General features: G+C 36.9%; 1 protein-coding gene across 4 annotated transcripts in view; it reads right to left on the bottom strand.

Moving 5' to 3' along the window:
• Window positions 1-14,616, bottom strand: part of LOC131039089 (transcriptional corepressor SEUSS) — a 67,856-nt gene that overhangs the window by 14,640 nt on the left and 38,600 nt on the right. For all 4 annotated transcript variants that reach the window (XM_057971736.2, XM_057971739.2, XM_057971738.2 and 1 more), the window contains exons 6-10: window positions 10,154-10,244; window positions 9,888-9,966; window positions 2,809-2,856; window positions 2,622-2,690; window positions 1,027-1,112 (exon numbers count right to left, since the gene is read on the bottom strand). In XM_057971736.2, the coding sequence (XP_057827719.2) occupies window positions 1,027-1,112; window positions 2,622-2,690; window positions 2,809-2,856; window positions 9,888-9,966; window positions 10,154-10,244 (373 nt within the window). The remainder of the gene's footprint in view (window positions 1-1,026; window positions 1,113-2,621; window positions 2,691-2,808; window positions 2,857-9,887; window positions 9,967-10,153; window positions 10,245-14,616) is intronic.

Genomic DNA, 14,616 nt, shown 5'->3' with positions numbered 1-14,616 from the left:
TTTGAAATGTAATACTTGAACTCAACTGTTAGTTATGGCAAAAAAAGGTTGAAAAAAGAAAAATATAACTGGAAAGAAATACTTTTGGATAAATTTGTTAATCAAAAAGAATAAGCAACAAACTCATTCCAAACTGATCTTCCCATTGCTGCAGACAAACAAGGCCATTATACAATTAATTGTTAACTTCCAACTACCAATCTTTAAGTCATAGAATATCATAAGGTATTTAGTTTGTAAAATATATATACACGCTCACACTTTAGCTTAGATGGTTTTGAATAGCTTGGATTAATTATGTGCTTGGTAAAGGGGTCAAAATCTAAAGAGGTCAAACTCAAACAATAAAATAATATATAATAATATACATTAAAAAACAACCCCTAAGGAAAGGAGAGTTGGGAAGGCAGGTGGGGCAAGGAGTAGGGGGTGTCCTATACACCAAAACAGTGTCTTACATGTTGGTGACCTCGAGAACTACCTAGGATGGCCAAAAAGTTATCTCTAATTAGATGGTCTTATATGGTCATATTGTTAGATTCATGGAAAAGATGCAAATTATTGTCACAAATTAAGGGTAAGGATGTATGAATTGCATTCTATTATTAGTTGTTTCTTTATGGTAATAGATATATGGAACAGAAGTGTCATAAAATGTACACATAATATAAATTAAAAAACAACCCCTAAGGAAAGGAGAGTTGGGAAGGCAGGTGGGGCAAGGAGTGGGGGGTGTCCTGTACACCAAAACAGTGTCTTACATGTTGGTGACCTCGAGAACTATCTAGAAAGGCCAAAAAGTTATCTCTAATTAGGTGGTCTTATATGGTCATATTGTTAGATTCATGGAAAAGATGCAAATTATTGTCACAAATTAAGGGTTAAGGATATGTGAATTGCATTATATTATTAGTTGTTTCTTTATGGTAATAAATATATGGAACAGAAGTGTTATAAGATGTACAATGTAAAAAACAGTGTTATTCTTTTATTGAAAAGATATTATAGCAATCCTTTGCTACTTACGCATTGCATTGGGCTTTCAAATTTTCTGGATCAGTGTCAAAACCCTCATGTTCAGTCTCCAATACTAGCTTTGTTAACTGTTGTGCCTGAAGAATAGAAACAAAAGCATCACTTGATATAAATACATGCATAAGAAAGTATACTGAATGTAAGTAAATGACAAATATAGCATGTTATGATGACTAGAAGCTGCTTAATTTTTAGTATTATTATAATCAGTCTACACTTAAAACAACAATATATATGCATTGCAAATACAGTTTAATTGTTAGATTAGTGCATAGATCGAGTTATCAATCTCCCCCTCTTCTTCCATTATAGCAAACACTGACCATCACATGTAAAGATTACTCCCAATAATCAACTTTGCTTTCTTTCACCCTCACTCAATTATACATAACTGAACCAGGTGGATTCCCACAATCAATTCAAATGGATAGTGTCGAATGTTGATGAAAGGTCTTCATGTCGTAAAGCTCGTCAAGAGCTTTCCAACGCATTTTGAATGGGCTCAAATGGATGTCGTATGCATAAGTTATGGCCTTCAGAAGTTGAAGGCCAAGTAGGGGAGCATTGACACGTGGTACACTCACAGTTTGACATGTGGCACATTCACAAGATGGCACATGGCATGATGAGGATGACACGTTGCATGGTGATAAGATGACATGTGGCATATTTGAGGTTGATACATGTCATAATGAAATATTGACATGTGGCAGCACATGGAGCAACTAGAGGCTGCCACATTGACCTTCTAAAAAGCCTGCTGGACGCATGGAAGGGAGTTCGTGGATTTGTTTGTGGAACAGATTTGGAGGTATTTGAACCCAAGATCTTCTACAAAACATTTGGTCTAGCTTACCACTAAGCCATGCAAATGCTAAGTATAGAAATTTGGATTGCATATTATTGAAAGCATGTCTTATCTGATGGAGTGAGTGGGATTTGACCACCCAACCTCTCATGCAAAAGGCAGAATATTCTGTTTGAATGGACACGGCCCAGTATTGGGAAAAGAGACAAGAAAATAGCGTTCATTGCAGGAAGAGATTATTGCAGATCATGAGACGACTATGCCTTCCTAGAAGAACATCATAAACTCTTTTGCAGATTGAAGCCATTTTGATGTATTTCTCATCATTTTTAATGGATTAGTTCCTTGTTTGAAGTGGACCCGGAGACATAGCCCAAGAAGGGGTGGACTCCGTTAGCATCTGCTGTGTATTGTCCATATTTTATCACTGTTCTTTTCTCAATTTAGGTCATTGAAATTTCTTATTGAGTTTTTTTAATTCACTAGAGTAGTTTGAAAAATTGAATAATGTTATTTAAATTGTTGGAATTCATATTAGTGTAATAGAGTAATTTTTACCAGTAATTATGGATCAATAACTCATTTCAGGTTGCCACAAATTTTTAAGAAATAATACATTTATGTTCACATTACAGAGAACTTCTCATTGTCTAGACCCATTCTTGTTTTTAAACTGAATTGAAAAGAATATCTAATCCACAATGTTTTGTGGCATACATAAATACTGGAAGATTGCCTCAGAAAAAGGAAAATCATGAAATGGCAATTAAAAAAAAACCTGCTGAAGGAGATTTTTCCGGGGAACAACTTCATCATGCACTTTAGTACAGAATTCCCAGGACAATATCTAGAAAACACATCGGAACAATCGAGTTGGAAAATCAAAGAAAAAAGTAAGAAAACAATATTAATCCAAATTAAATATATAGATGAAACACTTCATCTCGATTTATGTAATCAACTACCTTCTGGAAATTGTTAAATGTGACTCTCAGCTTCCCATAGCGCACCACCTGTACATTTTCATGAGGATCAGGGTCTTATTATGAATCAGAAATGAGCCAGAATCAAAACAAATATAACCATTGTAACATGCGTGCACCTTTTATATGTACATATCTTCAATGCTACTAAAAACATGTTATTGACGTGCAAAAAAATTGTGCACGTCTTGAAACAGAATTAACACTCTCAGAATAAATAATGCAAGATTTTCAGGGTAGTATGAGAAATTCTCATCCCTTGCAACTTAAAAGAAATTATCATATTTCAAAGAAAGAAACAATTTGACTCACATTTTTTCTTAAATGTCTTTTGTTATTGCTCATTGCTTTAAATTCAATAAGGTCAAAGAGCTTTCAAAACAGCATCTCAATTGCTAGAGTCTTTGAACTATACTTTTCACTCGACAAATTTTAAGGTCTTGACAGATTTGAAAAACACAAACTTGGTCTCTAAATAACAAAATGACTGCAAATGGAAATTAATTGAAGTCAACCTGCTACAAGCAGTGCTGAAGTTGGACGCTACAAAAGAATAAATGCCTGGAACTTTATGATGAGTCCATATATATATATATATAATTTGTTGCCAGTGCCTAGCACAATTGTGTCCTAGACTCCACCGTCATGATCCTAGTGGTAGCATATCCCAATTCCTGGGTCTGTGATGCCCCTAAGCCACTCTCTTAGGTTTGTCCAGGTTTATTTATTCTTACAACACCCAATCAATAACCTCAATTCTATAAAACTATCGAATCACTAAGTTCAGAATTTAATAAGTGTCTTCCACCAACGCATTAACCCTCAAATAGTAGACCTGAAAAAGAACAGAAGATTTAGAATACAATATTTAGGTGCCTGATCATATCAACCAAAAATACTGTTTCCATCACTCCTAATGTGTTTGAGGTATGCCAAATCTAATAAGCATCTGTTATAGAGAACTTTATAGCATTACTTGTAGAGTTGTCAAATATTATTGTGGCTTTTATCCATATTGTCAGTTGGCTTTTATCCATATTGTCAGTTTTTTTGTTATCACCACTATATTAGTAATATACCCACATTACTGGAGTTGGTCAAGTTTCTACAATGAGACTAAGCCAAACTCCTAAACCTCAAACAACTTCTAAAGGAAGAATGGGTACTGTTATCACAAAAGCTTGCACCCTTGCTGAGCTATCAACTCAGCAACCTTGTGAAACATAGAAACAACCCCGAAGTGTGGGACCTTGCGCAAGGAGTTGAATCTCCGGAGAAGGCCGTCTTCCTTCTCAATCCAGGTGCAAGTGTTGAACCAACTCAACACTTCAAAACTTACACCTAAGCCTATCCTAACAACTGGCAGAGGTAAAGGGAAAAGAGAAATGCTTAAAACAAAAGGAGGCGATGCACCAAGAAGACATTGTTTCTCACCCTACCCGAAATGCCACAAAGAATCAACTGAAACACCTAGGAGATGCACAAACTTCAGTTGTATGAGTGACCCCAATGCATGTATGGAAGTTAGAATTCGTTGAATGTCAAAAGGGGAGAAGGTTTCCCACAAGTCACACTCAGAAATAAATTTAACACAGCATATATGAGAGAAGAACCACAAAACACACACCTATGATGAAGGTAAGGAAACATACACAGCATACATAAGTTGAAAGAAGGCAAGAATGGTGATTTCAATTAATTATAAGGCCAATGGCCAGCTTACAGTTGCAAAATACAGAATAATACAAGACAAGTGAGAGCATAGAATAGCTCAAGCCATCAGAGAGAGAACCCTTTACAATGAGACTTAACACCCTTTATATAGAAAAAAGGTTACAAGAGTGATCATGACCCCTGTATGTCAGTCTAGGAGTGCAGGGAAGTGTATGCACTTGACTTCTGTACATGCAAGCAACCTAGCCATACCCTGAAAAGGCAACCCTGAGAAGAGTGGATTGACTGACCTTCCAAAGTCAGAGCATGCAGACATGACATAAGTCACTACAACAAGCATGGCCCTGCACCTCTCTTGATGGAGATCCTGCCAAAAACATTAAATGCACACCTGTGGCTCTACAAAAGAAGGTGCACAAGTCACAAAAATTGTCGGAGCATTTAAAGCTTTGAGTGTTGATCACGCCATCCGGAAGTGTTGCCAACCGGAAAGAAGTTTGAGGACTCCGGAAACTCGGGTTCTTGAAGTGGGGAAGACAAGGAAAGAACTTCGGAACCTCGAGGTTCCAAGAAGGAGAAAAGAGAGCAGCAGGGAACTTCGGGACCTCGGGGTTCCGGAGTTCCAAGGAACTGAAAAAAGGGCTAAGGAAGGAACTTCGAAACCTCGGGGTTTCGGAGTTCCGGGAAAGAAAAAGGGAAGCAAAGGAAGAGAACTCTAGAACCTCGGGGTTCCGGTGTTCCAGAGAAAGAAAGGAAGAAAGGCTAGGAGGGAACTTCGGAACCTCGGGGTTCCGGAGTTCCAAGTAAGGCAAGGGAAAGGAACTTCGGAACCTTGGGGTTCCGAAGTTCCGGGGAACTGAGAAGGAGGCAAGGAAAAGGCGGTACTTAGCAAAGGAACTTCGGAACCTCGGGAATTTGGAGCTCTAGGGAAGCGAAGAAGAAGAGAGAGGAACTTTAGAAACTCGGGTTTTCGGAGTTCCAGGAAAAGAAAAGAGAGGCAGCAAAGGGAAGGAACTTTGGAACCTCGAGGTTCCAGAGTTCCGAAGAAGGAAAACAAGAGAAGGCAAAGAGAAGGAACTTCAAAACCTCAGGGTTCCGGAGCTCTAGGGAAGGAAGAAAAGGCCAAGGGAGGAACTTCCTCCGGACAAGGCAACACCTCACACTTCATGATTCTTTTGCTTTCTCCTTGATCCATTAGGGCAGCGCTGGTCCATGGATCGTATCTCTGATCGGTTCTTACTGATGGACCAAGGGTGTCATAAAATGACAACAGGTACACTGGCTAGAAATATCCCATTAGGCTTTACTAGTTTGCTACCAACCACATCTTAAAAAAAAGTGGCCACTAAAGTATTTGAAACAACATTCTCTATCTTGTAGCATCAAGCCCCATATGAACTCCTATAACATACTCCATCAAAGAACTACCTTAATTCCCATTTTATTCCCATTTTACTCCATCACACACAGCTCATCTTATTCCTAATTCTCCTTCAATTGGTTGCATGCCCCCACATAACTGTCATTGGACCACATAGTCACACTATAAGGAACACTACTTTGTGAAATTATGTTCCATTTGGAAAATATCATCCATCCCTCAAGCAAACTAATCTGATCCATAACAATTGTAACAAGGCTCTTTCCTAACCAGCCCTCCATCTTAAATGTGAACTCTTGCAATAGAGGAAGTGATATGTTCTCATAATCTTGAATTATTAGCTTGTAGACCAAGTGCAACAATGCATGATGGTCACCATAAAATGCAAATGAATTTGCAACCATTGAATTTAACAAATTATACGAAGTGCTTCACATTTGAACATGCTATAATTTATTTCAAATTTTGAAAAAAAAAATAACTATTAATATATAAATTGGCTGATCTAATCCATGACTTATTTCCTGTGCCAATGTGCAATCGACAAAATATGGGTGTACTAATCTATCCGACCATTAACTCATAAAATCCATTATACTGCTTCCATGTTTAAAAAAACAGAATACCCCTTTTGGTTAAAATATTGGACACTCCAGAACTTGAGTTTTCAACCTTGTATGTCCACCCACATCAATGTTGAAGCAGAGGCAAGAGGTCAGAGATATTTAATAATCCTCAAAGTACCAGTGCATATCCCATGATCATACCTCCTATCATCCTCAAAACATTCTTCCAACAATAGGAGGCATTATTCTATCAGATTGTGTTCTCTAAGATTACATATTTAGATTCAAAAAGAGGTGGTTACCTCTTCACTGACTGGAAGAGCTTTCATACCTATCATGAATTTATAGCTCTAGATGTGATGCACAAATTATCATCAGTTTTGGCAATTCTTAGCCATACTCGCCCACTCAAGGTGTCAACCGTGAAACATGTTAACATGAAAAACATGATAATGCAAAAGGTGTTGCTTATCAAGGTGCCAACTGATCTGTGAAACATGTTACCATGAAAAACATGATAATGCCAAAGGTGTTGCTTATCATACTCGCCCAAGAGAGCAAAATTATACTGATATGCTACCTGCAATTTGCAACTCTTTAACCACAAAAGTTGTCACAGACCAATCTGCATAGAATATAACAACAAAGTCCATAGTGAATGCCTACGTGTTGATTATCACATTTTTTGTTCCAAATACTGACAAGGGTGAAGTGTCATATTCATATGCTCCCCACAACTTGAGTTGAGGTGACCACAAAGTGTCTCTATCCAACTTGCCAAACTCAAAAAATCCCATGTGGAGGAAATGTTTATCACTCTAGATCATCAAAGGTATGCATTTAGGTTCAAGGGAGTAGACTAATGTCCCCTAAAACCTCAAGCAATTTTGGAATATTTTGCATAGCGATTGTCATTCTAACAAGCACCGATGTCTGCAAAACATACTTCACTATAATTCATGAGTTACCACTAGTCTAAGTAAAGCAGACCTTGGCTGCTTAGGTACTCTTGGCCTGGTTCCTTCACTTTGCATAGCCTTGTAACCAAAATTCCTCCATCCTTTGTTTCTCTATTACCCAGTTGATGTACAGTGCTGTGTTTGCCGCCATCCTGGTGATTGCTATTGTTTCTTCAACTTGGGCCAGGTTGATGTTTGCAGCACAATACTTTGGACAGTTCTTGTCAGTGTGGTCATCTTGTCAACAACATCCAAATGGCAATTTTAAAACATCATCTTGATAATTGAATTCTCATTTTTAAGGACCTGACACACAATACATTTGAACAAAATGATAATGTCTTTATGGTGATCCTGCTGATCTTGTTGGTTTTGATGGTTGTATTAAATTGATTCCTCCTGCTACTGATACCTTCACATGACAGATCAATGAAAAGGAAATCGATGTCCATCTTTAAGCTGTTGCCCTGAAATGGAAATATCATAATCTCTACTTTTCACTCAACATAAAAATAAAATAGAAATAAAAATTTTCTTTGGACACTAAAGAAGATTATATTCTCTATATAGCTACAGGATTTTATACATGACCAGCCAGTATTTGTATTTAATCCCCAATCGAATTGGACTGGCTATGACTTGAACCTAAGACATCCCAAATAAAAGGCTGGGTGCTCAACCAACCAAGCTATCTGTCCTTTGTCACATTGAAATTTCAAGTTAAACCTTCCATAAGGTTGACTTTAAATTTGTAAGGTTTACCAATCTCAGTGCTAAAGGTCTGTTTGGACAAGTAATAACATTCTCTAACATTCAAAGAAAACAAAATAAATAAATCAATGATAGAAGCAACTAAAATGAGATCGTCAATGAGAATATAAGGTTCACAAATATCATGTATTGGTTGTCAGATAATGTAACTTTGTATAACAGAGTAGACACAAATATAGTATTAATATCTTTCTTCTAAGTTGCCGGTTCGGGTTCGGGTTCACAGAACCGGAATGTCGGTACGGCAAAATTTTGAAAAGGGGTTTGGGTTCGTTAGTACAAAAACAATCAATATATATATAAAATATACTATATAATAATATATCATAATATAATATAATATAATATTATACTATACAATATAATATGATATATAATATAAATAATATATTATATTATATTATATTATAATATAAATAATATATTATATTATATTATAATATATTAAGTTTCATACAACAAATAATAAATATCTTATAAATCATGATTCCTGAAGATAAAAAAATAACGGCGTCTATCCCTCAAATATATTAAGTTTTAGTAGAGCTGCCTTGGAACGATAGTGAATGATTTCCCATGCTTATGGCTCGAGCGTTGAACAAAAGGCACAGGCTCCAGATTGAGGAATGCCCGAGGCGTAGAAAGTCGGGAAAATAATCTCATCGAATTTCGTTAAAAAGCCAAAACGGGATCTCAAAATTTCATGCAACCCCGAGCTCTCCCGAAATGTCTGAACTTGCAACCTCATGCACCACGTTGGACTTAGAGACTTATTTTTAAATATATTTTAATAAAAAACCCTAAGCACTACTTCGTACGAATTTCTGGACGAAATACAGCAATTTTTTTAGGTCTTCTTTTTAAGTCCGCCGAATTTCGAACATCATAGCCAAAATTCGCCGAACCCAATAACCTAGGGCTGCGGCATGTCAGCAGTAGGAGGCCAAAACATTAGATAAATTTCGCTGAACAGAGTCACTGAACCGAACTGTAACCGTATACGAACCACAAACCAGAACCGTATTTGGGCAATACAGGGGCCTATACAACCGTACCCGGTAACTTAGTCTTTCTTCTAAATAATGACAGCTCATATTTTGTTCCTACAAGGACCCACGATAAATGCTTACATGGGAAATATGGAGAAAGCATCATTCAAGAAATAAAGAACTCTACTCCCGATCAGATTTATTAGACTTTAATACTTTATATATTCCATAGGTAAACAAGCTTGGATTTTAATTTTCATATACAATATCATTTCCTTTTTCGTTTGGACATTTCAAGTAAACCCTAGTGAAAGGGAAAAAAGAATAGACACAGTATCCAAAAAATAAAAAGCAAAATCCTCATTTATTGGTTATCACTACATCAACTAGCTATTACTTGCCACCTAGAAAATCTACCTAACCTTTACTTAGAGCCTCAGAAGACTGTTTACTCTGGCTGTTGAGCCTCAGTAGCCAATCCACCTCCAATGTTGAATCTAAAAGAGGGATCATAATGACAAGTGAAAATAAATACATCCAAAGTGACTGAAGCTTCCCAAACAGATTTCACAACTTGTTTTCTGTAGTTGAACTCATGCAGTTTTACTTAACCCACAACACTAAACAAAAGAAAAAAGATAATAGCAATCTTGCAGCGACAACTCATACAAGGAAAAGCTTGAAACTAACATAAAATCGAATACAATCAACAGATTCCTACCCGTAGCTCTGGAAACACAGATTCATGTACTGCGCGTGGAAACACCAGCACATGTTTCCCTGGGGACACCATGTAGCTCCTGTTATCATCAAAAATTACAAAGAACATTTTGAGACTACGTCAAGACATGATTCAATATGACTGCTTCACAAAAAAAAATTTTAAAAAAACAGTAACTTGCATAATAATTACATGAGATAAGAAAGAACTATTTACCCACTTATAAATGACAACAATGTTCTTACTAAAAAAGAAATATGACATACTCTTCAGCTGTGTCAAGGCACAAGTGCTCATCCAACAATCCACTATCATACTTGATCTTGAAAAGTCTTGGTAGCACATCAGTACTATACTCTGTAACAAGAAAGTTCCACAAACGCTTAAACAGCTTAAAATCATGAATAGAAAATGCTTAGTCTCAAAGAATTCTTCAAATTTAGCAACAATGTAGCCCCTACCATACAACCATAGCTAAGTACAGAAACTATCTTATAAAAAATAATAATCATAAGCTACAAAGTTGTTCAGAATGTCTCCATACAGCAGAACAAACACCAAATAGGCATTCCAATAATACATTTGCTCACAGAAAGTCCACAACATAACATTGAGAATGCTTCTGCTTCCGTGACTCAGACTTGACAAAAAGTGGGCATGGATTAGGATCTGGAAGCTATGAGTCACAACAGCACTTGGCAAAAGAATCAATCAGCTAAATTAGAAACACATGTGAACTGAAATTTTCAAAAAAATTTAAAGAAGTTTTCTTCTCATTTGAGAAAATAGCATTATTGTAAGATGGTAACAGTTGTGCATAGAGTTTTAGAATTGTTGAATTGTAGAGATTGTTCAAGGATCCTATAAGGACTTTTGACGATGAATGGGGGGTTATTTATGGATACTATATGATTGTTTTATGTCAACTGTATTTATGTTTTTTGTGTATAATGTTTACTAGTATCTGGGTATAATATTTACAAATATTTGGCTATCTATCAGCATCACGTAGATGCAGTGAGTACTATATGGGCCATTCATACCTATGAGAGATACTTTCATGTATACTACTACTCACAAAATATGGGTCCATGAGTTTGCCTCAGAAACTAAGTAGTTGAACCCTAATAAATAATCATAAATTGCCACACTGCTGAAAAATACCTCCTAATTGTCAATGAATGATCTAAAGGGGCTCTATAATGAATGGTTCACACAAAACCAGCTCTCATAAGCATGAATGGTTACAAGTGCAAAGCATCTGTACTTCACACCCATCCCAATAGGTCAATGAGTTTGACATGTAAACTACATGACTGAATCCTAATATAGCATTAGGCACACTACAGATAATTACCTCCTACTTGTTAGAGGATGAGTTATGCGGGTTCTATAATAAGTAGTTCATAAGGCATGACACTAGATAAAGGTTTTGCAAATGGTATAGTGTTGTGACGTTTTCACACATCACCCCATTGCAAATGGGGACCCCCCTACTTTTTAGGCCCTCTCAGTCTTTTGGCTTTTGTTTGTTGGGTCTTTTCGCGACAATCTCGTCAATCCTTTGGGTTTGCGAATGTCTAGGGGTCAATTTGATCAAGTCTGCAGCTCGTTTGAGCAAATTTGGCCAAGTCTGGAGCATGTTTTGTCTATTTTAGGGTTTTTCAGACTTGAATTTGAGGCCTTTCCTTTAGGATTTTTGAAAAACTGAGTGTTGCATTGGAATCAAGACCCTTTAAGGAACCTGCACATGAAATTTGAGTGAATTCTGAGCAACTTTCTATTTTTAGAATGTTCCTATTTTTTAGGGATTTCACTGCCTCCCAGATTGGTCTAATTTTGCCAAAAATCAAATTACTATTTTTAGTAATTTTTATTTTTTAATGCCTCTGTGTCCCGTTTTGCCCTAACTTTGACATTTTGAAACACTTTCTGTTTTTGGAAAGTCTATTTGTTGTAGGTTCCTCGCAAGTAGACACTGAAGACTGAGCATTCCTGAACATTTCTAAATCTGGAAAATTCAAAAAAGCAAGCTACTGATCAAAAAATTGTCTAAGTATGGGTTCACATTCTAGAAGTGGAAAGCATGGGAAATCTCCTAAGTCGGGTACATGGAAATCACTTCAATTCCCCAAAATGGCATCCTAATCGTGAAAAAGTTCAAAATTGATTAAGACTAGAGAGAAGCAAGTCAAATTCCTTCATGCAGTGGAAAAAGCGCCCAAATAGAGTGATGGGCGCTGAAATGAGGGAGTCAAGGAAAGTTAAAAAAAATTGCAAATTCCACCGCTCTGCCCAAATGGTGCCCTAGTCAAGAGAAGAGCGCTAAAATGGGGAGGCCAAGGAAAATTGGAAAATCTCGAAATTCCACCATCATAGAGAAATGGAGCTAAAGTATTGGAGTCGAGGAATTTCCCTCCACACCAATAATTCCTCCACCAAGGCAAAATAGCACCCAAGTTAAGTCATGGGCGCTGAAAAGGGTATGGCATGGAAAGTGAAAACAAATGCAAATTCCCTCCTTAAGGTGAAATAGCGCCCATTTCCCAGGAAGGGCGCCAAATGAAGAAAGACGTGGAAAATGTTGAAGAACTCAAAATTCCTCCACTGTAGGCATTTTGCGCCCAAGTCAAGGAAGGAGCGCTGCAACCAAGGCAACAAGGAAAAATGTTTAAAGTCCAAAATTCCTTCCTCATGGTGATTTGGCGCCCAAGGAGAGTGATGGGCACCCAAATGATGGTGCCATGGAAAACATGAAAAAGGTGAAATTTCCTTCAAAACATGAATTCCATGCCCAAGACAAAAGGCGAAAATTTTCCAAGGCATGGAAATGGAGGTCAAGGATGAATTGAGAAAAAAAATTCCAAATTCATCCAAATTTCAAAAAAAAATTAAGATTTGGCTAAGTGAGAATTTTCTCTCTCCTTGACCCTAGAACTCAAATTTGAAAAAAATCCTACAAAGTAGGAAAGTAAAAAATAATTGACTAAGTGTTGGAAATTCGTGTTGGAAATTCCTTCCTTCGGGACAGAACTCTCGGAAGAAGTGAAAATTTGGTTTAAGTGTTGGAAATTCCTTCCTTCAGGATAGAATTCTTGGAAAAAGTGAAAAATTGACGAAGTGTTGGAATTCCTTCCTTCAAGATAGAATTCCAGGGATGTGAAAATTTGACTAAGTGTTGGAAATTCCTTCCTTCAGGATAGAATTCCAAGAGTGAAAAATTGACTTCAGGATGGAATTCCTAGGAAGTGAAATTTGGCTAGGTGTTGGAAATTCCTTCCTTCAGGATAGAATTCTTGGAAAAAGTGAAAAATTGACTAAGTGTTGGAAATTCCTTCTTTCATGATAGAATTCTTGGAAAAAGTGAAAAATTGACTAAGTGTTAGAAATTCCTTCCTTCGGGATAGAATTCCAAGAAAGTGAAAAATTGACTAAGTGTTGGAAATTCCTAGGAAGTGAAATTTGGATAGAATTCCTTCCTTCCTTCGGGATAGAATTCCTAGGAAGTGAAATTTGGCTAGGTGTTGGAAATTCCTTCCTTCAGGATAGAATTCTTGGAAAAAGTGAAAAATTGACTAAGTGTTAGAAATTCCTTCTTGCAAGATAGAATTCTTGGAAAAAGTGAAAAATTGACTAAGTGTTGGAAATTCCTTCCTTCGGGATAGAATTCCAAGAAAGTGAAAAATTGACACTGTGTTGGAAATTCCCTCCTTCAGGATAGAAATCTAGGAAAGTGAAAAATTGACTAAGTGTTGGAAATTCCATCCTTCAGGACATAGTTCTTGGAAATCATGAAAAATTGGCAAAGGCATGAAGAATTTCCTTCCTCTGGGATAAAGTAGAATCAAGGTCAAGAATGGGCACCAAATGAAGGGTATGGAGGATTTTTCCTCCTCAAGCAAAATTCCTTCACCATGTGCTTTTAGCACCCAAGTTGGAGATGAAGTGTTTGACAAGGGTAAGGAAGAAATTTCTTTCCAAAGGCAAATTCCTTCACAACATGAATTCCACGATAGGATGAATTGAAGGTGAAAAAAAATTCTAAGGCAAGGAAGGAATCAAGGATGAACTAAACAAGAAAATTCCCCTCGAAATTTTTTTTGAAAAATCCATTTTCGGGCATCAAAATTCATCCAAATTTCAAAATGATGATAGATTTGGAATTGTGAAAGAATTTCTCTCTCTTGGACCCCAGAACTCAAATTTGGAAAAATTCCTTAGAAATAGGAGATGTTGAAATTTGATGAAAAATCTCCTCCAAGACGAGGCAAATTCAAAATCTCAAGAAAATTCTTCCAAGATAAAGTTTTTTCTCTCCAAGTGTTTTCTCTCTCCAAGGATTTCTCGCCAAGTGGTAGCTAGGTCAACGCATGCTGAGGTAGTGGAGCATCTTTTTGCATGTAGCCATCACATTTAAGGCATTATGGCTAATTCTTTTTGCATGCAGCCGTCGCATGTGGAGATGATGGGCATTTATGGCAGCGTGAGCAGTTTTGCATGGAGGAATCTTTGTTGCATGTTGGGTGAATTTGATGAAGATGGTGCATTTAATGCACAAGTGGACACCATTTTGGGCATGTCGGAATTTATTGTAAATGAGAAAAGTGGGCATTTAATGAATGTTCTCACCTTGTTGCATCGTGTGTGGGAATCTTTTAGGGCAAACCCTAATTAGGGTTTTGCATGTAGCCAAGGCTTGAAGCCTATATAAAGGGGTGACCCCTTCATT

Source organism: Cryptomeria japonica, chromosome 7 (assembly GCF_030272615.1).
Source record: "Cryptomeria japonica chromosome 7, Sugi_1.0, whole genome shotgun sequence".
Classification (NCBI taxonomy): domain Eukaryota; kingdom Viridiplantae; phylum Streptophyta; class Pinopsida; order Cupressales; family Cupressaceae; genus Cryptomeria; species Cryptomeria japonica.
Note: the sequence above shows the minus strand (reverse complement) of the source record. Positions and strands in the feature narration are given on the sequence as shown.